The sequence below is a fragment of the Mustela nigripes genome, chromosome 4 (assembly GCF_022355385.1).
Source record: "Mustela nigripes isolate SB6536 chromosome 4, MUSNIG.SB6536, whole genome shotgun sequence".
Lineage (NCBI taxonomy): Eukaryota > Metazoa > Chordata > Mammalia > Carnivora > Mustelidae > Mustela > Mustela nigripes.
The window spans coordinates 108,883,936-108,908,355 of NC_081560.1; the positions used below are offsets into that span (position 1 = coordinate 108,883,936).

The 24,420-nt window shown below is 46.2% G+C and overlaps 1 protein-coding gene across 2 annotated transcripts in view; it reads right to left on the minus strand.

Annotated features, from left to right (window-relative positions):
* Window positions 1–1,303: 1,303 nt before the first annotated feature.
* TBCE (tubulin folding cofactor E) overlaps window positions 1,304–24,420 on the minus strand; it is a 76,364-nt gene continuing 53,247 nt past the window's right edge. The window contains exons 4-17 of one of the 2 annotated variants that reach the window (XM_059397280.1): window positions 20,899–21,084; window positions 16,692–16,780; window positions 13,743–13,842; window positions 11,440–11,542; window positions 10,204–10,280; window positions 9,011–9,106; window positions 8,401–8,465; window positions 8,240–8,304; window positions 6,689–6,841; window positions 5,973–6,126; window positions 4,480–4,548; window positions 3,884–3,943; window positions 1,578–1,669; window positions 1,304–1,399 (exon numbers count right to left, since the gene is read on the minus strand). In XM_059397280.1, coding sequence (XP_059253263.1) covers window positions 1,307–1,399; window positions 1,578–1,669; window positions 3,884–3,943; window positions 4,480–4,548; window positions 5,973–6,126; window positions 6,689–6,841; window positions 8,240–8,304; window positions 8,401–8,465; window positions 9,011–9,106; window positions 10,204–10,280; window positions 11,440–11,542; window positions 13,743–13,842; window positions 16,692–16,780; window positions 20,899–21,084 — 1,402 coding nt within the window. In that variant the 3' untranslated portion in view covers window positions 1,304–1,306. Of the gene's footprint in view, window positions 1,400–1,577; window positions 1,670–3,883; window positions 3,944–4,479; window positions 4,591–5,972; window positions 6,127–6,688; window positions 6,842–8,239; window positions 8,305–8,400; window positions 8,466–9,010; window positions 9,107–10,203; window positions 10,281–11,439; window positions 11,543–13,742; window positions 13,843–16,691; window positions 16,781–20,898; window positions 21,085–24,420 lie in introns of both variants that reach the window. The other variant, XM_059397279.1, reaches the window with a different exon arrangement.

Consider the following 24,420-nt stretch of genomic DNA (forward strand, 5'->3'; position numbering starts at 1 on the left):
TGCCGGAGGAGGACGGTACGCCTGGGAGCAGCTGGGGTCAGTCGGAGGGGAGCCTGCAGTTAGGTAACAGGCGCTGTGGTCTTTCCAGATAGTTCTAGGTTGGCACTTTTTACCTGAAACCAATGTGATATTTCTAAATGTTTGCACAAAATTTCCTTTTTAAAAATCAACTGATACTGTACATAAAAATTTTATTTCCATATTAGAAGACCATTTGAAAAACACCAAATTGTTTTATAAAACATGTTTCTAAACCTGAGGTATCCTTTCTAGTTTATAATTCATTACTTTTGGTTAAAATTGGCCTCCTCAGAAATCTAGTAACTAAGAATGTGAATTCCAGCCTGGATTACAGAATGGCTCTGTGAAGCAGAATTAGGATCATGAAGGGCCAAAAACAACTCACAGAATGCTCTGTGGTCACTTATACCAAAGTTTGGGAATGGAAATGGTCTGAGTGAAGTGGGCAACTGGAAAAGGAACCCATATAAGTCTCAGTTCTGGACCTTGGTTTTAAAGGTCACTTATTAAGTGAGCTAATTTCAGTTTTCTTTTGCTGTTTAACATAAAGCCTGAAGGTCACAGTCTAGTACTATTTAAAAAAAAAAGCTAAAATTCTGTGGCTATAAATCAAATACCTCTCTGGGTTTTAGTGACATAGGGAAGGACAGTGCTAAGTAGCAGACACTTTAAAAGAATGAATTTTTCTTTCCTCCCGTCATTGCATAATGTTTACCTAATATGAGCGAACTCCGATCAGAGATGGAAATCTTCTGTAGGATATATGCCCAACTCTAGGGAAAAGCATGTAATGAATTTTTGTAAGTACTCTAAAAACAGGGTAATGGAGGGAAGAGATCACAGCACACGTTACATATAGAAAATGCCTAAGTTTAAGCAACATTTCCCAAAGTGACCGTCCAAATCATATTGCTAACTTTATAAGCTCGTAGTATCCATAGAGTTCCATTAGAACTGGTCCTATGACCAACATTAACTGTGTTCAGATTTCATTAGACTAGCTAGGTTCTATTTAATATTTAAATCTCCACATATGGAAATGTATAGTCACGAAATATGAAATAAAATCAGAAAATCATTAGTAGGTGCAAAGCCTTTATTACTGCTGTTACATACAAGCCTAGAAATGGTCTCTTCCCAGTGAAAATACCACCTTTTCTACACTTAGGGCAAGTTGTAAAACCTCTTTTTCTGACAGAATTGTTCCAATAAATCCTTTATTTCCGGTGACCCCCACACCCAGTCATGATAATCAGTGTAGTCCCCAGACTTTCTTAGTTCATTATTACCATCGCACCAACAGACAATCTCCACTTTCCACAGAATAAAACTGTAATGACTGCTGGTCATTTTCGAGCTCGATCTCTCTGCCAGGCATCTACAAACAGAACAAAGGGTTGGGGCGATAAAGGCGGAGCCATCTTCATACATGCGCCCCCTCCCGAACAGAGGCATATGTTTCCCATTTAGAAACAATACGTGTCACATGGAGCCCTAGATTCACAGTGTGTCACACTAGGGGGACTCAGCCGGACTCTGTTCTGTGGGCTACTTACTTTGGGGCTTTCATAGGACAGCAGCAGTTCTGACACAGGAACTTTAAGAAGACGGGCCAGCAGTCCCTTCACCTTCTGAATTGTCATGGAGTCTGTCAAAGAAAAACACCCTCAGTTCTCTCAAATGACACGTGTCAATCTAGCTCGTGTGACAAGACCTCAGTCGCAATGACTCACGGTATCCGTTTCCCCGTGGACATCATTAGGGAAAGTCTTGCCTGCCCCATGCACCCGGAGAGCCGGTTCCACACCACTGACCCGACAAGTGGGGAACTGAGCCAGGGTTTAGCCTAAGTGCCCTTTGACAGTGGGATTCCATTTCAGTGGTGGCGAACATTTCCTCCATCTGAATAAACCCGAAATCCCGTTCTGTGCACAGAGGAGTAAATCTGAGTAGAAAGAATCATTTCATTTTCTAAACCTCTGATGACTCGCTTACAGATGGCAGTGAGAATGCTGGCGTGGGGGCTCAGGCGTCCGGAAGGCGCCTCTCCATGGCTCTGCCTTGGTTTCCTCCTCTGTGGAATGAGGCAGGGACCAGTCTGTGAGATCGTAATGTGGGACCTGCCTCATGAGCAGATGCCTTGGTTTGTTCAGAAAATGCTATGAACTTATTTCCAAAGATGGGTTGTGGTAAATATTGGCTATTTTGATGATGAGAAATATAGTGTCTTTGAAGCTTTAGCTGGAGGTACAACAATAGTATGGTGTTCCTACAAATATCACATGTATTCAAATATTTTTCTATCAAAAATGATTTTTGTAAAGCTGTGTTTTTATGCAACTTGTGATAATAAATGTTATCTTTATTTTAGAATAAAAACTGGCCTTGTTTATGTGTTGAATATAAACAATTGACATACTTCACATAACTTGTTCTTTTGTCTGTGAATGTGTAGATAATCTTGTCCTTCTTACAGATTTCGGTGGACCAGGTTTCACTGTTTGGAGGGTGGTTAGTGATGGGTCAAGAGCAACGAGAAAGGACCCATTCCTAAGTCATGTCAGAAACAAGCACTTTGGCCGTACAACAATCCTAGTAAGAAATTTGCCCACTTGCAGAAAAAAATGGCAATTTGCCCATAATGCTCTAAATACTATCATTTCTAATGTCAACATAACACACAACTGTCTTAACATTCAGAAAATGTGGCTTCCTAGGCCCCCTGTGGAATGGGGGTCTACACTTCCAGGCTTTTCTCTGGTTGTCAGGACGGGCAGGTTTCATGACGTCCTGACACCACGGTGCTGCTTTCTCGTCCAGCCGTCCATGCAGCCGGCCAGCACCTGAAGGGCCACGGGGTCAGATGACTCAGGATTGAATTTTTTTACTTTAGTTTAATGAATTTCAATTTAAATAGCGACTCGTGGCAGCGATACTGCACAGTCGACCCTAGACCCCTGTGCTCTCGCTCCTGGTGCCTGACCGTGGAGCATGGAGCTGCCGGGGGTTACTCGGCCCTTCCCCTTCCCCACTGGTGAGCAGTCAGGTGGTGGGGAAATTTGCCATTACAAGTGCTACAAGGCAGACAGTTTAAAATGTGAATTTACTCCACTCACAAGCAACGTATTTTATGAGAGTCGCTTAGGGCGCTACACGTTTCATCTCCTCAGAGCCTCGCTGCTCCACACTTAACCCGTCCAGACCACTCTCTCCCCATGAGGCGGGCTTCCATCTGACAAGGCACAGTACACTCGAGAGACTGTAATTCTAAGTACATTAGATCAATCTAGTTGGTTGACATAACAGTATTTTCGGGATGAAGCTAATTCCATTCCAGTAACAGTGATGTTTAGACAGAGTTCTGGAGTCGTTTTTCCAAAGAACCATTTCAGTGTGTCCATTAAAAGACCACATCTGAGAACTTTCTGCGGGGATTCCTAACTGACAAGGAGCAGAGTGTGTGTGAAGTCACAAATGTTCAAGTAATTCACACTTCAGCTCACCAAGACAGGTTTCCTGTATTACGAAGGGACGGTAAGACCTCGGGCCCAGTGAGTCTCTCTGGACCAGCGCCACAATTTGGGCACTAAATAGCAGTGGGCTCCGGAAAGGCCATGCCGCTCCACACTCGTGCCTTTGGCTAAATAGGTCATTGTTTAACAAGACTTTCCTACACAAGCTGATAAGGGTACAGGAGACCTGAGCTTTTGGGGGTTAGGACGCGTTGTATTTTAGATCATAAAAGGTTAGTGAAAACCTAGAAGCTCCAAAAGTCCACACTTCTAGATACTTTCTACCAGCTGACTCATGCCTAGGCCAGTGATTCCTAAGTGTAAGCAGACAAAAGTCCTGTTTTTCTTACCTGGCAGTCGTTTCTCTAGGACTTTCTGATCAACTTGATTAGGATATTTTATCTTCAGTGCTTGAAAGAAAAAAAGGGAAAAGACTGAGAGCTAGTGTAATAAGGGTTCAAACTGCCCACACCTGAACCGCACCTGCCCCAGGATCCAACTGTAGGACCACCGGGCTCAGATCCTAATACAGGAACAGCTCTTACTGATTTTGAAAATTCCTTCTACTAATTCTTCACAGAATTAACAATTAGCAACAGTTATTCACAGAATTGACAACAACAGAAAGCGCTGGACCAACATTCCAGTGCCTCCCCTGCTCCCTGCCGACTCCTGGCCTGACCATGTAGCCGGCGTCCCCGTGTAAGAAAGTCACACATTTACAAACCACAAGTCAGCACACTTCTCACACACCCAGCCCCAGTTTCTAACAGTTGAAAGCATGGGAACTGCCAAAACTTTGATACAACTCAGAGATGTTCGAGAATTCATCCTTTCTTTTAAAAGTGCGTTATTCCAGGTACCTCTTAAGAGAAACCAACTGTCCCTATCTGTGTCAGCGCCCAAAGACGCACATACAAGTAAGCGGTCTTTGTGCGGTTCTTACTTAGTAGCTGGTTTTTGAGCAAAAACGGCTGTTGTGTCTTGAGTTCCCCGTCTTCGGGCGCACCATATTCTGTGCAAGAAGCATAAACACGGATCACGATAAACCAGGCCCCTAGAAGGAAAAATACAGGCGCCAAAAAGACCCCCGTAGCCTTTTCCTTCCTGGAGCAGCTGCTCCGCTCACCTGGGACCTGTCCCCTTCACTGGACTACTTACTTGTTTATTTGCTGGGGGACGGCCATGGCCAGCCACCGCGTCCAGGCAGCCACCCTACACCCCCCACCCCCCGACTTCGCAGCGCCTAACAGCGCCTGCCTCCCCAACAAGACCGCGTCCCGCCTCCCAACCGGCGAGACCAGGCCGTGCCTCCAGAGCCATAAGACGCGGGGTCAGAGCTCCGCCTTCATGAACAGCTCCTTCGTGTTAGGGGTCCTGAACAAGAACCCCGAGACCAGATGGGACACAACTCAAGGGACATCTTCAGGTGTCAGCCAGATGGCGCCACGCCAGGCTGGGTGCCCAGGCCCATCCCTCGCCTGGAAATGCGGCGTCAAGGGGCGGTGGCAGGAGGGCAGGCCTCACCTGCACGGGCTCGTGCGGGACCCACCGGGGCCTGCGTTTCGCGGGGCTGCGGGACAGAAGCTCACCCCCCCCACGGTGATTCGGGTTCCCAGAAACAGCGGGAAACGGGCGGCTCCCGGCCAGGACCGGAAAGCGCCCCCCCCCCCCCGACACACACACACCAGGCAGCTTCGCGTCCTCACTGCCAGCGCCCCAGCCGGAGCGTTCCACAGCGAGCGGCACCGGGAAACGGGTTTGAGAAAGAACGTCCCGGGCCCGTGACATCTGGAGTGACGACGAAGTCAAAACGGGGAGTACGGCAGGGACGGAGTCGCCAAGTGGGGGCTTCAGGGCCTGAGGACCCAGGCGGGGAAGGTAAGGAAGCCCAGGGCGGGGGCGGGGAGGGCCGGAGGTGGGGGCGCCCTCGAGCCGCGTGGAGGGGACCGGACACGCTGGTCGCCACTGCCCGGGGAGCTTCGGCAACACCCGGGCCCGGCTTCGACCTTTAACACGCTCCGCGCGCTCCGCGCGTGCAAGGTCCGCAGGCTCGGCCGGAGCCGCCGCTGCTCCTGCCCCCGGCCAGGAGGGGTCGCCCGCCCTCCCGCGGCGGGAAGCAGGGTGAGCTCGGGCAGACGGGAGGGCCTTCCACCGCAGGGCTGCCCCCCGCCCCAGCGCCCCGTTGCCAATCTCGACCTTCCAGCAGGCCTCCGACTCCCCGCGCTCCCTCTGCGGGGCGAGGCTGCGGACTCTGCCGTGAAGAGGCCAGTTCGAGTCTGGCTCCTGGGCTTGCGGACACGGCCCCAGCATCGGGCCAAGGGCCCCTTCGGAGGACCCCACGCCCCGAAGAACAGCAGGGCCACTAGGGTCCCCTCCGACGCCCCGCGGCCGGGGCTGCAGGGGCGGTGCGGTGTGGGCTGTGGGCCGCACACGTACTGAGGCACAGCGACTGGTACCGGGGATGCGCCGCGAGGAACTCCGCGTGGGGCCGGTTCCGGTCGGGGTCCTGGTGGCCGCCGGCTGCCTTCCACTCATTGCCGAACGCCTTCCGGTAATCGAGCTCGGCGCCGCGCCTCTCCTCCGGCGGGATCTGCGGGACAAACGCGGTCTGTGCTTTGTGCCCTGCCCTGCCGCTCACTGAGGGACGGTCATCACACAGAGAGTGAAGGGGCATCTCTTCTTACCGTCCCTTCCAACAGGGACAGGCTTCAGGAGCTGACGGCGGAAGGAGGTAAGAACTTCGTCCTACATTTTCCTCATGAGTGTGCACAGCCGGCGTCCGGCCCGCAGGTGCACTCCTGCCCCCACCCCCCCCCCCCCCCCCCGGAGCACACTGTTCCAGACCGGCACACTGTTCCAGGCAAGCACCGTGGGGCCAGCAAGGCCCTGCCCTACAATTTCTTGAGAGCAGTGGCTGAGAAGAGGAGGACAAGCTCTCTGGCTCTTCCTCCTGTAATCCCAAGACAAAGGAGCAAACCTCGATGCGCCAGGCCCCTTCTCAAAATATCCGAGCAACAGGCTTCTCCGGGACTGGGCTCGTCCACGCCACCTCCTGAGGAGCCTGGAAGAGCCATCATGCTTCAGGCGCAGGACGATTCTGATCTTGCGTTTCCTGTGCTAAAAAGGCATCAGATCCTGAAACCAGCACTCACCTCGCATTTGTTCAGGGTCTTCAACTGACCGATTTTGGCGATGATGAGCCCACGGGTGGTATGTGCTGCTTTGCTCCCTTCAGTCAGGGGGTTTCTGCTGCAGGACAGAGCCTGCAGACTCGGCAACTTATCCAGCTCGTTGATAAACGACCACTGAAACCCAGCAAAAGAGAATACGTGAAAATAAACATGTTTCAGGCTCATTTCTTGGAGTATGTGAACTAGCAAGAGAAAAGGAAAATCCCCCCATTCCAACCCGAGGTGCAGGATTGTCCTTATGCACGGAACACCCACTAGACACAACACACTTTTACTCTAGAACCATGTCACGTACAATGACAGTCTGCTTACTGTGACTTAAATTAAGTTCTTTCGTAATACTTTAGGGTTTTCTGAGGAGAAGCATTTCTCTTTCAATTTAAAATATTTAAAAGCTTCTGCACAGCAAAGGAAACCAGCAACAAAACTAGAAGGCAACCTACAGAATAGGACAAGATATTTGCAAATAACACATCCAATAAAGAGTTAGTATCTAAAATGTAAAAGGAACTTAGCAATCGCAACACCCAAAGGACAAATAATTCAATGAAAAATGGGCAGAAGACATACACAGATATTTCTCCAAAGACATCCAAATGGCCATCACATGAAAAGATGCTCAATATCACTCACAATCAGGGAAATGCAAGTCAAAACTACAAGGAGAGATCACCTCACACCTGTCAGAATGGCTAAAATCAACAACACAAGAAAGAACAGGTGTTGGCGAAGATGTGGAGAAAAGGGAACCCCCCAACCACTACCCTTGCGCACTGGTGGTGGGAATGCAAACTGGTGCAGCCACTGTGGAAAATCACAGGGAGGTTCCTCAAAAAGTTAAAAACAGAACTACCCTATGATCCAGTAATCACACCACTGGATCTTTACTCAAAAAATACAAAACACTAACTTTGGGACACATGCAACTCTATGTTCACAGCAGCATTATTTACAACAGCCAATTCACAGAAGCAGCCCAAGTGTCCATTGACTGATGACTGAAGATGTACGTATATACAATGGAATATTACTCAGCCATAAAAAAAAATGAAATCTTGCCATTTGCAACAACATGGATGGAGCTGGAGAGTATTATGCTAAGCATAGTAAGTCAGTCAGAGAAAGATAAAGATCGTATGATCTTACTCATATGGAATCTAAGAAACAAAACAAACAAAAGAGAGAGACAAACCAAAAAAAAAGACTCTTAACTATAGAGCCCAAACTAATGGTCACCAGAAGGGAGGTGAATGGGAGATGGGGGAAAGAGAGTGTAGACTAAAGTGTACTTAGCTTGATGAGGCCTGAGTAATGTGTGAATGGCGGAGTTACTATACTGTACACCTAAAACTAACACAACACTGCATGTTAACTATAGTGCAGGTAAAATTAACTTTATGAAGCATATTTTTAAAGTGAAGTAAATATTTTGTAATGGAAGGAACTGACAAACTTCTCCTGAGAGTGGAAACGAGGGCTCATGAGGTACGTACATTCCGCAGAAGCCCTTACTTGTGATATCTGATTGTCATTCACGACGAGGTACTGCAAGGAAGGAAACATGGATGTCTTATGCCCTAGAGAAAAAAGGGGAACGAAGTTACACAGAAGTAAAAGAAAGAGCTCAAGTATGAGGTACTGGGCAGGGGAGGGGAGCTAGTGATCTCACATACCAGTTCCAGCATCTGGAAAATGTATAGAAGAAAGTCCTATGTCAGAAAGGATAAGTTGTTCTAATCTGAAATTTAAAATGTTAAATTTGGTTATAAAGCGCAGTAGAAAATGCTACAGCCTATCAACCAGACTGCATCTGTAATATTTCCCCCACACACTAGGTTCTCATGCCACGTGAAACGCTGAGAAACAGTGCAGTATGGGGCACACGGAGTGGACTCTAGAACGTGCTCTGAGGGTTCTACAGTCGCCTACTGGTTCCTGGTGCCCGCGGCTGTGCTACGTGCTCATGGGTCTCAGAGAGGAAAGAGACATGGTATAACTTCCCAAAAGGCAATGAATGAAGACTTTGGACATCAGCACGAGGGCCAAATTATTCATTCTTCAGTCACCTACTGCAGATGTAGACTAAAGTGTATGAGGTTTGCAGGGACATGGTCCGCATAAATGCAAATAAAAATGTCCCAAAGGGACTTCCTCAGTTTGTGAGGGCCATCATCATCATCATCATCATCATCACATTTCCACCGAGAAAGCAAAGATAGGATGTGATTCATTTACTAACCATTTCTAAGCACTACTGCAAGCAGCACTGAAGAAGCAAATTACCTGGGCAGATAGGCTATTAGAAACAGCTGATTTTCATCAATTAATTGATTAGAGGAAAGATCTAATAACTTGACTGTCTGCAGGACATCAGCTGGCCTGTATGGAAAATAAAAACGTTTCAATGTGAATTTCATCTCTTAATTGTTTTTTGAAGATACAGCTTTTAAGTACCTGCCTTTAGTGTAAAGGAGAGGGAGGGGCGGGAGGCAGGTGAAGAGCGCCACACCAGGGGAACGCGGGGCCCTGATGGTGATGGAAACGTTCTGTCTGGACTGGACCCTGCCTGTGATATGGAACCGTAGCTCTGCAAGATGTTACCGAGGGCATGGATCTGGGTCATGGGTACAGGGGATCTCTGGGTAGTCTTTCTGGTAACTGCATGGGAATCTCAAATTATCTCAAAATAAAAAGTGTAATTTGAAAACACCTAGGTGGCTAGGTGTCTTCAAACACCTAGGTCACCTGGTGGCTCAGTCGGTTGAGTGTCCGACTCTTGGTTTTGGCTCAGGTCATAATCTCAGGGTCATGAGATCGAGCCCCGAATGGGGCTGGGTGTGCCTTTCCCTCTGTTCCTCCCCCCACTCACTTGCTCTCCCTCCCTCCCTAATAAACAAATAAAATTTGAAACAAAAATAAAAACACCTGCAGCTGTCAGTATAGAAAATAGCTCCATACAGTAAAATCTCATTAACTTGAATCTGTTAAATGAGAATTTGTTGTAAATTTGCCCGTGTTTAGTTTTAATAATAATTTAATGATAAACAACAAAAGAGAAAGACAACATGTTTAACTTACTTAAGGAGAACAAACTTTTACATATACTCTGGTCCATCAACCTTCTGCAGATAATGCTACCCAAAACGCATTATTTGAAAAAAAGATTAAAATGCATTATTTGATCCTTATAAAGCATTTCCTACAGAACCTCCATTTAGAAACAGAAATTAAATATATTTCTGTGAAACTAATAAAATTCTTGTCTTCAAATATATTTAACTCAAGGCTCTCACTCTGATGGGCTTTTCCTCAATCAGGACCAATGATCACAGGTGCCCTACTTTGTAAAGAATAAGCAGGTTTCTAATTCTCACTAGCAAATCCTTTAAAAAGAAAAACCAGTGTGAGGCATCATTGAGACGGTTCATTTATTCAGACTACACGGCGAAACATGGACAGAAGTAAGCCTTCGTTACCTTTCCGAAATGAGGAGATCGTTAGACTTGAGGTATAGCTCTTCAAGGACCGGCCACCCAGCGGCGCACTGGAGCACCTGGAGAGAAACAGAGTTCAGGCTGGAGCAGCCTCTCTTACATGTTTCTTCCTGTGTGTTAATTACTATTACCTCCACTTTAACTCAACTCCCTTACTGTTTTAGAAACAAAATGTCCTATGGACACTTCATCACGGACTCCAACTCGGGCCAGGAGCACTGGGGGGCTGGCAACAAAGTGTTTCGCTAACATGGGAGCATATACAGTCGGCGCTCTGGCAGCTGTGAATGCATCCTCCAGGGATGTGCGAGGACTGCAAAGTGGATGTGCAGACATGCACTGCGCACACTCTTAGCACGTGACATAGTTTGCTCCAGCGAAGGAAGGAACTTGATGTTAAACGCCGCTGCTCAGTTCCCAATGCCGACCCAGGTGTGCAAAGAATAGACTCATCAGACGGTGTTTCCCAAACTATTTCTGCGTTTTCGCACTTGAACTTCACCACCATCTCTAGCACCTGAATTTCTATGTGCCCCGCCTATTCTCAGGCTAACTCTAATCCCATCTCCGAGGAAGGAGCGCTAGGATGTACATGCACCAGTTAAGGCAACTGGTCTCTACGGGAGGCTCCTCAGTGGCATTTCAAAGACAAGGACTTTGTGGGGAAGGTACGTATCTGCAAAAACGGAATATACTGGGCACATGTACAGGTCACCTCTGATGGAAAACAGCAGTGCCAGATAGAAGTTCCAAATGCTGCTGGGCAAAATACCCACTAGTCCACTTTGAACCCAGCTGTACATGATGAACAGTGGATTCCAGAGCTAAACTTTAAATGAGAAAAGGATGCGAGAATCTTCTGGCAGCTCTGCCTTGGAGCACATGCAGAGAAGCTCCATCAAGAGCTTTCAAGAGAAGCTAAGTTGAGGGTTCTTCAAGTTCGGCTAAGTTAACTCCACCCCACTATGGAGTGCTACAGTCCAGAAAGACACCAGAACAATGCAGAAGGAGCCAAGAGAGAAAATCCCAATCCCAAAATATAAAATTTTACTTCACTGCAATGATTCTGTAACTCCTTTCAGTGAGGCAGTTTAAAGAATCCTATTATTTGGATAACAGGATAATTAGAACCAAGCCACAGTTGTGCTTCCATTCTCTATTAAGCCAAGAATTTTAAATTTCTTATTTCTGGGTAATAAATTGGAGAAATAGGATTACCTCCGCCCATGTTATTCCTGTTCGGTTAAGGACTAACACCTTCAGTGCAGGAAATGTTCCGGTTCGAACTGGTGAACCCGAGGGAAAGCTGAGTTTATTCTCACTGTGTAGAAAAAGAAGTCACAATGTGTTGATCACCCACTCCCCAGGAGGCCCAAGTGAAAGTCCCTAAAAGCAACAATGTGGGATTTATTTTTTTTAAGATTTTTACTTATTTATTTGAGAGAGAGGGAGTGAGAGAGGGCTTGAGATGGGAGAAGGGCAGAGGGAGACGCAGACTCCCGAGGGAGCTGGGAGCCTGATGGGGGATCCAATCCCAGGACTCCAGGATCATGACTTGAGCTGAAGGCAGTCGCTCAACCGAGCCACCCAGGTGCCCAACAACTTGGGATTTAATAGCAGGCATTTGGTTTGTTTCGACCTTAAAGCGAAATTAATTAAAAGCCAATGGAGTCCAGGCTACCTCATTTTTAGTATTTGCGATGCATGACTTTTTGGTAGCTGACATCCACAGATGTTCTCCGAGGGCCGGGGCAGCTGGCTGAAGCATAAGCCTCAGGCGTTCGTAAGGTCAGCGTCTAGCTTCGCAAGGCAGACTCTGGACACCACAAAATCCAGCGCCCTCTCAACTGCCCTACTGATAGGCTGCCCCAGGAGCTACAGTCCCGCTCCTCCAGGGTCTCGAAACCACTCTCTCGCTATCAGGATGGATAAAGTCAGTCACTGCCTTCTCGGTGCTCTCTTGTGATCCTGATCTCAGATAGTGCTCAATCCTGAGTCATTGTGAAAGAAGGTACCATGAAAACACATGAACCCCTATTTCCAGAAGAGGAGATGCCAGGGGTCAGAGGACACCCTCCACCCTATCTGGAGCACCACTGATTCAGGCCTGACTCTCCGCTCTCACTGACCTGCCTGAGCCAGGTAGGTACCAGCCACCTGTCCACACCAGGCTGGCTCGAGGACTTTCATACTTCCCACCTGGCTGAGCCCTCGGGGAATCAGGTTCTAAGACTGAAATTAACCAAGCATTGGAAGAGGCCCGGAAGACGGGGCCATTAGTGAAACATGCAGCTTGGTGGACAATCCTTATCAGAACTGAAGGAGACAGCATTCCAACGAAATTGCTCATTCCTACAGCAATGAAGTGCCAGAAGCTTCGGAACAAATAAGCACTCTTCACAGCCCCTCTCCTACTCCCCAGTTAAATACTGACTCCCCCAGAAGGCCCATCCTTCATGGGTAGCCTCACAAGAGACACCAAGATCTTCCAGCTCGACAGGTCAACCCTCCCTCAGTCAACCAAAAGACTCCCCCGTCCAATACCCCAGAAAAGGGGCACCTAACTAGATCAGTCAATAGAGTATGAAACTCTTCTTATCTTGAGGTTGAGACTCTGAGTCCCTCGTTGGGGGGAAAGCTTAAATATAAATAAGTAATAAGTAACTGGTGGTCCAGTTAAGTGTCACATATTGTGATGAACACTGGGTGTTATACACAACTAATGAAACGCTGCACACATACTACATCAAAAACTGATGATGGGGGCGCCTGGGTGGCTCAGTGGGTTAAAAGCCTCTGCCTTCAGTTTGGGTCATGATCCCAGAGTCCTGGGATCAAGCCCCATATCAGGCTCGCTGCCCGGCAGGGAGCCTGCTTCCTCCTCTCTCTCTGCCTGCCTCTCTGCTTACTTGTGATCTCTGTCAAATAAATAAAATCTTTAAAAAAAAATGATGATGTACTATATGTTGGCTAATGGAACAATTTAAAAATTTAAATTTAAAAAATAAATTGATTTTTTTAAAAGTGTCTGACTCAGTTTCAGCTCAGATCATCAACTCAGAATCATGGGATCAATCCCCGAGTTGCACTCCACGCTGGGCACAGAGCCTGCTTAAGACTATCCCTCCCTCTACCCCTCTACCTCTACGGGCACTCACAACAAAACAAAACGGGGCACCTGGGTGGCTCAGTGGGTTAAAGCCTCTGCCTTCCGCTCAGGTCATGATCTCAGGGTCCTGGGATCAAGCCCCGTATCAGGCTCTCTGCTCAGCAGGGAGCCTGCTTGCTCCTCTCTCTCTGCCTGCCTCTCTGCCTACTTGTGATCTCTCTCTGTCAAATAAATAAATAAAATATTTTAAAAAATTAAAAAGATCTAGTTTTTAAAAAAGAAGAAGAAGAAGAAATTAAGCTTAAATTCCACTGAGCTGTGTTTCCCTCTCTCCCACAGAGATGCCATGAGGGAATGAGGACACGTTGGGGTTTTCATAACAGGTGACAAATGGACACCCATGAGCTCATACCTGAGATTAAGAACTTCCAGATGTTTCAGCTGATCAGCAATATCTAGGACTTCATCCCACGAGGACAACAGGTTTCTTGACAAATCTACTTTTCTGATACCTCAAAGCACCCATTAAGGAAGAGTAAGATGGAAAGAGTCACACAAAACAGAACAGTCGTCACTTCTGAATTCCAGAGCAGGGATCTTTACCTTCTCACCTTACACCCTCCATTCTGCTTCAAATGTTTCCAGGAACACACGCTACTTTTACCTTTGTAAGTCACCCACTTTTCGTTGAGAAACAAAAACATTCACTGACATATGCTGCAAATTTGAGACAAACCTCTACAATCAAGTAGGTGAGAACCAAAAGTCCTAACCAAGGTGAAACCATTCTAGCAATATCCAGCAAAAAGAGTGGGGGAAAAAAAATGGTGGTGAGTTTGCTTTATGTCTCGTGCCAGGCAATCCCTCCAGCGGTCGCCTCATAGCCACGGGTCATTCTCCTGTGGGGCCTCACTCTGCTCCAACCTGCAAGAACCCCCAAGGCCCCCAGCCGCACCTCCAGAACAGACCATGGGGGTCAGCGCGGACAAAGGTTCTGAAGTGCTAAGAATGATTTGGGAATTCAGAGAAGGAGAAATGAGCAGGACAGAGAGAAAAAGGTACCTGAGCTGAACATCTCAGGGGAGCATGGTGCCATCAAGAGGGGGTGCAGCTCTGAACCCCCAGGCAGAGAGACGGAAGAGAAGCCTGGGGCAGGACTGGACCTTCTGAGGAGGGTCTTTCGCACAACTCTGCTGTGCTGGGAACCGTTCATTCTTCTGTTCCACGACCGTAGGGAGGGGACCAAGAGCAGAGCAGCGAACTCAACAGTCACAGTCGGGGAGACAGCGATAAGCACATGCCTCTGCAGTATGCCACCTACAGACAGGCTCATAGTAGCAGCCACAGACGCAAGAGAGGGGTGTGTGGGTACGTTATATATGCTGGTCGTGGAAGACCGTCTTCTCGGAGAAGGTGCCATCTGAGCGGAGACCACAGGCAAAGAGGAATACCATCAGGGAGAAGAGCATCTGGGCAGAGAGAACGAGAGGAGCCGAGGCCCTGAAGTTAGAACGGGTTTAGATAAAGGACGTGGGAGGTGCTGGAAACGAGGGCACAAAGGCCGCAGGGGCTAGGCCACACCTCAGGCCACACCTAGGCCAGGAAATCTTGGCTAGTCTCTGACTGAAATGGGAGCTTCTGGGGGTCTGGACCCACCTGCAACTGCTGGGCAGGGTGCTTTCATGCCTCACGGTCAGGCTCCAGCCACCTTTCATTTCCGTGATGTTGCTAGCTCTGGACCATGGGGCTGGTCAGCAACGGCAGGAATCCAGTAATCCTTCACTCGCTCATACTCTCTCATACTCATACCTGCTGGTGATCCAGAGCACAGAGACGACCCACCCTCTGAAATCAGCTCTAAACAAGCTGGCAGTTGTCACACAGTGCCCCGCACGCACACACGCACAGGCTATCGGCAGTACTTGGTTCCTGCTCGCAGGCCCAGACTCCCCTGGCGCAGAGCCAGCTGGCAAAGCAGGAAGGAGCTCAGACCTCTCCAGAGGAGCTTCCCGGGCCGGGCAAGCTCAGGGCCTGAGCGCTCCTGCAGTCTGATGTCCCAGCAGAGCGAATGACCTCAAACGGGGCCACTCCAAAAGGACAACTGGATTAGACACAGGCAAGACTTTCACTGCAGGCGAGAATTCAATCAGCAACTGGAAGACATCGATCTCTCTACCTGCAAGTATCAGCCCTCCCTTGATCATCATCTCATGAAACCGCATTTCTTCAAGACTCCTCAGCAAAGAACAGCATCAGCAAGCGAGATACATGCTGACTCCCCAGGACCCTGCTGATAACTCTGAGCAAATAGTTGCCATTCCCAAACCCACCTACTGGCCATATCTCCGATATGCTGAAAATAAATCTTGAACCACCCAATTCCCAATCTTCTAAAATCACTTAGTAGCTGGCTGGGCAGATCACAGAATGTTCCAGATGCTGCCCGTGGCATTCTGCTCCTTACCCAACTACTCCATCCACAATGCTTCCACTGTCCACAGGGGAAGGGACAGCACCGGTTCAGCTCGCTGGGGCCCACAGAGGGGCTGCTCACAAGCAAGGTGACCGGGTCCTGACTGAGGGAGTCACAAAGCATACAGTACAGGGACAGCTCAGAACAGCTGGCTAGAGACTACTGCTCATGTGCCATCTCTGCCCCCCGGAGAACACGGATTATAAACTATCTTTGGCATAAATTATTACACAGAGATGAGGCAGGCTTAAAGAATTGAGAGAAAAACTTCGAAAGTTCGAGAAAATCTCATTCATTTGCCAGGGGGATTTTTCATTTAAACTTATCTCCTATATTCTTAGTTGTGGGCATGAAAGCAATGCAGGGTAAACACAAACCAAAAACTCTTCTAAGAGAAGGTAGAGAAAAGGATTACAAACTTTGGAAGCGCCTGTTTTGAGGGATCGTGACAAACGGTGTGCAGCTGCGTGCACCAGGAAGGTGGTCCAGGTGGGCTGGTGTGGGGGGCCCCGGGGTGCGGTTGAGGCCTCCGGCTCCCCCTCTCTCTCCCTGTCCACACTGGATGGTCTGCACACGAGACGGCTGCCTGGGTGCTCTGTCTGCACTCAGGAGCAGGCTAACGGCTTGGGGCGGAAGGCAGGTGCCAGCCACATCTGGCCTGTGTGAGGAGCCCTATCCAGACATTTCCTTGGCTGGGGGGAGGCCCGCTGCCTCACCTGAAGGCAGAGGGGTCCGGGAAGATAAATAATCTCCTATCGCGGCGACTGGCACAGGGAAGCCAGAGAGGCCCTGAGGAAGAAAGTTGGGCAGAACAGACACCGGGAAGGTTCCTGGCTGTGTCCCATATGAGCTTCAAGTCCAAAGTCAGGTTCTCAGTGAAAAGGATACTAGGACACGCTTTGGCAATTGCTCCTTTGTCACCAGCACCATTCACGGCACAGTTCCTCAGAGAAATTTCTTGCAACTTGCTCAGCTGACTGCATGAAAAACACAGAGTTCACACGTATGGATAAACACGGACACGTCCACTGGCCCTTTAAAAAGTTAAAAAGCATTTCCTGTAAGAAGTTACCAAAAATAACCAATACCAGTACCCACCAGCCAGTTTCAGAAATAACGCTTTACTAAAAGAGAAGAAAAAGAAAGTGTTACAGACACTACAAATATAGCTGAAGTCCTTCGTGTCCCATTCCAGCATGTTCCTTCTTCCTCTGCTCCCCCACACTCGGTGTTTGTTTAAACGGAAGCACGGAATAGTCTGACTGCACGTTTCCATGCCCCTAAACAATCATAGCATTTCATCTATAATGAAACGGGATATAAATGGTATCCTAGTGTATGTATCCTCCTCCAAGCTACTTTCCCCCAACAGTATATCGTTCAGCAGTGAGATTTAGCTACGTCAACCCATGTGCTCCAGAGCATTTGTTTCCACGTCTTGGAGACCACAATTAATCTGTTTACTCCTCTGCTGACAGTTATATTATTCCCAGCAGGACTGAAGTAAACACTGTCGTATGCTTCTCGCATTCATACATGGAAAGTCTCTCTAGGGTAAGGAAAGCATGCCTATCTTCAGCTTTACTAGATAAATCTCAGAAGCCACATTCTAAGTGCAGAGGACCTGCATTTTCTGATCACTGAAAGAGCCCATATGGTATCTAGAACAGGGAATCCAGAGCCCCATCGCTTGAGTTCAAATCCCAAGTCCACCACTTCCTTTGGCCTGAGGGGAGTTAGAATCTCTGTACCTCAGATTCCACAGCTTTAAAATGTTGTGGTTTACACACACATATTCACAGCAGCATTACCACCATAGCCAAAGGAGCTACAGATGTCCATCAATAGATGAATGGATGAACCAAGTGTGTTACGTCCATTCAATGGAATATTACCCAGCCTTAAAAGGGAAGGAAATTCTGACATACGACACAAAGTGGGTAAACTTGAGGACATTATGACAAGGGAAAGAAGCCAATCATAAAAAGACAATACTGCAGGATTCCACTTGTGAGGTCCCTAGAGGAGTCAACTTCACAGAGGCGGAAAGTAGCATGGTGGCTGCCACGGGCTGGGGGCTGCTGTTTAAGCAGGACAGTGAGGACAGCTGCACAACACTGTGAATGTACTTAGTGCTACCAAACTATACACTTAAAAATGGTTAAGATGGTAAACTCTGTGTTGTGCTCTTTAGAATTTTTTTAAATGCTATATTAATATTTGTGAAACCTCAGAACACTGCCTGACATTCAGAAGTTATTTTGTAAGTATTTATAAAAACAAATGAAAAACTGACCGCCTTTGGGGGAAATACTCCCATCAAAACCCCAGGCATGTGCTATTACAGTAATGAGAAACCAGGAGAAAGGCAGCAACAAAGGTCTAGGGGCTCCAACACTGGCTCAAGTTGACAGTGCCCTTGGTGTTGCATTTTTTTCAGCGTCCCCGTAAGTCGTACAGAACAAAACAAAACAAATCACACTGAATTTGCATTTAGTAAGTAGTCAGGGCCAAACAACTTAATAATTATTTGTGTCCTTCAAACTTACTGTCAGTAAGTGTCAGTTGTGCCCAGCACAACTTTCCAAACCCTGGAATCAGACTGGACATCACTACGTTCATTTCTCGTTTCATGATGATTTTCAGGAGATACTCGCTTTTTATCACAGGAACACCAAAACCCCAGCTTTGCGGGGATGGGACAGCAATAAAAAAACTTGTAGGATTATCACAGAACTGAACAACCTCAAACTAACAGTTTGTTCTGTGTGCAACAGAGGCCACTGTTTCCCTCTAAAATTAAAAATATCTCACTGTGCCTGCTGAGTTGGCTGCAGGGCCCAGGGAAACCTCGCTAGAGAGTGTGGGAGCCCGGGTCTCAGCACAGACCTCACTCTGGAGCCAGAGCCATCTGCAAGAGAAGTCACACATGCTGGTTTTTGTTGTGTTTTTTTTTTTTAATTCTTTTTCCTTAAGTCTTAAGTGGCACAAACTCAGAGCTGGTCAGCTGGATATTATTAAGAAGATAACATGACGGCTTCAAGGGGAGGATTCTGTCCCTCCTTAACACTGGTGACCACTGTTTACCCACTCTCCAGTGTTATCCACAGCAGGTCTAACAGCTTAATTATTGTTTCATAAATGAGGAGACTCAGGCTTAGAAGTTGGAAAGTGTCAGAGTTAGAAGGTGGCTTAGCTAACGTCTGACCCAGCTGGACTCCAACACGGAGTCCGTTCCAAGGGAGAGGCTAGCTAATCATGGAACGCCATGAGCCTCCAGTAGTTGGGTCAGGCAGCAAAAGAATTCATGAGTTACACAGTCGTTCATAAGCCAGGGCAGGAAAATCGGTTTGCAATTTTCACAGAAGCCAGGGTATTCAGATTAACCAGTAAGAAAAAAATGTGCTTCTTATGGGGGTAAAAGATATTTCAATAGTTGCACTTTTTTCTTTTCAATAGTTGCATTTTAAATGGGAAGATGAAGGAAAGAACTCCAACCCTATAAAGCACGTTGTTCTTTAAATCCAAGTAAACCAGTAGGATAAAAAGCAAAAAAATCCATGACTGTTACCTCTCGGTGGTAGCATGAGTCACGACTTCCTTTTGTTCAATTTCTATTTTCTAAATCCTCAACAGTGAGTGTAAGCTGTTTTGTAATTCACAGTCCAGTGCTTGCTTTTAAAAAAAAAAAATCTTGATTTCCTTGAGTTTTCCTCCTTCACATATTGTATATTGAAAAAAATCCCACATAGGAAAAGTATATGGATTAGCCTACCTACACATCGGTACACAGCTCAGTGATTTTAAATAAATACGACAGGTCATCACCACCCGGATCAAGAAACACATCCCTGGAACTCGGGAAGTCCTCTCTGTGCTTCCTCCACTCAAAATCGTCTACCCTGACTTCTCACACTATCGATCAGTTGCGCCTGGTGTTTACCTTCATGGAGACAGAATCATTCAAGGTGCACTTCTTGGCAGACTACTTTGGCGGGACGCTGTACTAATGAGATTTCACATGTACTGTTGTACCGCGTGGTAGCTGCTGCTCGTGTTCACTGCCATGGAATGAATACAGCATAACTTATTTATCCATATTCTGTGTCTAGGTATTTGGATGGCTCCCTGAATATTTTGTTGCTGTTACTAATGCTGGTCACCCATGCTAAAAAGCAGGGGCATCCAGAAATGAATTTCTTCTTCCACACAGTCTCCATATAAATTTTACATCTGGTGTCATGTTAAATTTTCACAATAATGGCAAAATAAGATAGCAAATACATGGACTTGGAACAAAACCCCAGTTTGATTTAAGAGACTTTTAGAAAAGTGAAAGACACCAAGTAGCTAGAAATGTACTCTCCACTGTGGCCATCAGGGGCCGCTAGTAGGCCACCTTGTGGGGTCAGGGTCAAACAGGACAGCAGTGACCATCACCTGGAAGGTTCTCGTGCAGTTGTGTTTCTGTGGAACATCAGCTTCTACTCACTGTGATTCAGCCCCAGCATCGGAGTAGGCAGAAGGCCTCTCTTCACAGAACCACAGTGTACAGAGAGTTTCATAATACTTTGGGTACTTCTTAAAAGCAAGAGCCCATAGTATTCTGATCCAGGTCTAGGATGGGACCCAAGATTCTGCAACTTCACAATCACCCCAGGGAAGAAAGGGTGTGCATCCAGAGATGGAAACTAACTTGGTTCTAGAGGACCCAGAATGCCACATGGTAGGTAGCAACTTAGAGCTCTGTTTCCATTTCTGACTTACCACCCAGCTAGAATGGCACCATGAAATAGAAAAGGACCAAAATGTCAATCTTACTTATTAGACAAGACGGCTGGTATAAATATTAATGATGGGTAATGTTTTAATTCCAATCCAGAAAAGCCCAACAACCCTATGCTAAATTAAGAATTTTAATTTCCCCAAAGACTCAGTCCTCAGATTCCTCTGATTTTAACTGGCTGTTTGTGCAGAAAGGACAAGACCAGTTTGGAGGCGAAGTTCTGAGTATCAACATATAGTCCACTGAACTTTAATCCTGAACAGTGATGAAACTGTCAAAGTCAGTTCTGCCGCTAGCAAGCCTACATACCTTTGCTGTTTTATAATAGAGTCAAAACCAATAGTTTCCACGGGCTTATTTCCAATTATAACGATTTGCTCTTTTCCATCTTCCTCTGGCCCATCTTCTAACACATAGCGATTCTTAACTGCAGTGAGAAAGCCCACTCCAAAATTCACTTTGTTGGGACGAATAAAGGATCCCCCTGTGGGGTGTCTGGAAAAAAAGAGAAATGGAACAGATAAAATATCATCAATGGGGACATTTAAATAAGAGGACACATTCAAGGGGTACCTGGTGGTTCAGTCAGAAGCATCTGATTTTGTTTTCGGCTCAGATTACAGTTTCAGGGGCCCCGTGATCAAGCCCTATGTTGGGAGTCTGCCTGAGGATTCTCTCTTGCCCCTCCTCTGCCCACCTCACTCCCCGCTACTCGAACACCCACTCTCTCTCCTATAATCCTTAAAAAAAAATTTTTTTAATGACACATTCAAAAATCCTTTATGAACTGTCAGTATGCCACAAATGTGAAATGCCTACATTTACAAATTTGTTTATAAATACAGTAGCAAACAAAAGCAATTATACAATTTTTTTAAAGATTTTATTCTTAAGTAATCTCTAAACCCAATGTGGGGCTTGAACCTATAACCCTGAGCTCAAGTGTTGTTCTACTGACTGAGCCAGCTAGACGCCCCAGTAATCACACAATTTTAAAAAAGAAAAAGAAAATATCATTCACCAGAATGGCCATAAAAGCAATATTTGGAAGGATGGCAAAATTTTCTCTATGCTGAAAAATCAAAATCAGCGTAAAAGGGAAAGCACTATACAAATGTGTAATCGATATGATTGATCAAAAGGGCTGTGAGCTTATGCAAGCTTAAGTTCCAGCAGACAAACAGACAAGATATATGAAAAAGACAATTCACCTAACAGGAAACAGAAGTATTAAATCTACAGGGTAAAGTTTTACCTTGCTCAAGATTAAGAAATGCAAATTCAAATAATGAAATTATTTTCAACAAAACTGGCAAAAAATAAAGAACAATCCTAACGCCTCAAAGACTACAAGGCTGGGTTTGGTTTTGAGTGTATAATCATATTCCTGGGAACATGTCAGCAGGCAATAATTTAAAAATAAAAACAAAACTGCATTTACAAAGATTCTGTATAATAGCATTTATTTGTAACTAAGGAACTCTGGAAACCATAAAAAAGCCCAGCTGGATAGGAACTATTAATATTAAGTAAACCAGATAGAGGTAGTCATTAAAAATTCTAGCTGTAACACTTAATAAAATTAATCACAGAATAATGCTGAGATTTCTAAAACCTGAACCAAATTGTACATAACACAACTATAGAGGAATCACATCTACAGACAAAGATTCAATAAGGACACAAAGAGATAAAAGACATTTGTGGGTAGCAGGCTCAGGTACAAAAGCTGGAAAGTAACAACCTTCAGTTAAATATATTTTAAAAGGTTAAATATGGGCCACCTGGGTGGCTAATTCAGTTAAGCATCTGCCTTCAGCTCAGGTCATGATCCCAAGCTCCTAGGATCAAGTCCTGCATCAGGCTCCCTAGTCAGTGAGGAGTCCGCTTCTCCCTCTCCCTCTGCCTGCCACTCCCCCTGTTTGTGCTCTCTCTCTCCCCACACCTTTGTCAAATAAATAAATAAATAAAATCTTATAAAAAATAAAAGGTTAAATATGGGCCTAAAAGAGAGAATGTGGAAAGAATTCTACAGAAATATAGGATATTTAGCCATAATTTCTATTCAGGTTTTAGAGCAATTTTTAGTAGATTTAATATTAAAATTAATCGTATCACTGAATGTAATGACCACTTTGTCAGGCTTTTCAAGAGATTTAAAGTGGGTCTCTGGACCTTTAAATTTCAGGCTTCAGCATTACTTCATGGCAATTAGACCTTATTTTCAGGATGATTTAAGTATCTACTATAAAATAGTCATAAATGTTACTGTCATTTGATCACTTTGGAGAATAAATGATGAAATACATAAACTGACAGAAATTACAAACACTATTCCAGAGCATAACCTTTGACACTTAAAGAAATCAAAGCTTCCTAGAAGTCACCATGATTAAAAAGGATGAAAACTCAGATTGATAAATTATAAATTTCATATAAACACACACTATTTTAAAGTGGGTCTGCAGAGATGAAAGGGGGTTGTGATCCCCGAAAGTCAGAAGTGATGTCACGGGTAAGAAAAAATGGCCCAGAAGTCACTGGAACCCCAGAGCACAGGGTCCTTGAAGCCGATGATGGAAGTGGACAACCAGGCCAGTGCTAGGAAAGGAGGCAGGAAGTTAACCCCAGTAGGAGCCACGGGGCAGCAGCCTGGTGGGCGAGTTCCAGACGCTGAGAAGACAGGGAAGCCTTCCTACTCTCGCCACAAGGGCTTCACTGCAAAGGGGAGAAGAGCACAGGGCAACGGCGTCTTACGATGGCTGGGTACAGCAGATCTGTACGCCTCTGAAAATCATCCAGTGGTGAGGGGAGAACTGATGATGCAGGAAATTAAATTCTCTGTTGCAGTAAAATCAAATTCTGAGTCTGTACAGTACGTTGTGATATCAGAGGATCACAGACTACCAGAAGCTTCCTAGAAAATATTACATTTTAACCCTAGGAGAGGTTCATATCACAAAAGACACAGTTCTGGGGGCACCTGGGTGGCTCAGTTGATTAAGCGTCTGCCTTGGGCTCAGGTCATGATCCCAGGGTCCCGGGATGGAGCCCCATATCGGGGGGGGGGGGTCCCTGCTCAGCAGGGAGCCTGCTTCTCCGTCTCTCTCTGTCCTCTCCCTGTACCCCTCCCCTTCTGCCTTTCCTCCCCCGCTTGGGCATGCTTCCCTGCTCTCAGATAAAATATTCTTTAAAGATTTTATTTATTTATTTGAGAAAGAGAGAGAGAGAGCACAGGCAGGGAGAGGGGCAGAAGGACAGGAAGAAACAGACTCCTCCTTGAACAGGGAGCCTGATGCAGGACTCGATCCCAGGACCTGAGATCATGACCTGAGCTGAAGGTGGACGCTTAACCTACTGAGCCATCCAGGCGCCCCTAAATAAAATCTTTAAAAATAAAAAGAAAGAAAGAAAGGTGCTGTTTTAAGAAGCACAGCTATGTTACTCAGCTAAAGAGATCAAATACAGCTAGCATGATTTTTTAAGAGTTCAAAGTGATAGACTTGAGAAATCCCCTAGGCTAGGACTTCTTAAACATAACCTAAAAAGCAGAAAGTCATCTGAAAATCTTACTGGATCCTAGGAATCTGCCTGTTTAGAACAATGCTCCAGGACATTCTGACGTCGGTGGGCCTCCTGTCCCACCTTAAGAAACTCTCATCTAATCCAGCCCCGTTTCAGCTGGGGAACCTGGGGTCCACTGTTAGAGGTATCATAGCCACAACCAAAAACCTTGGATTTCTGACTACTGGTGCATTGTCCTTTCCCACATCTCTGTCTGGACTTATAGATACAAATCAATGCTTTATTTTGGCAAATTAAACACATTCC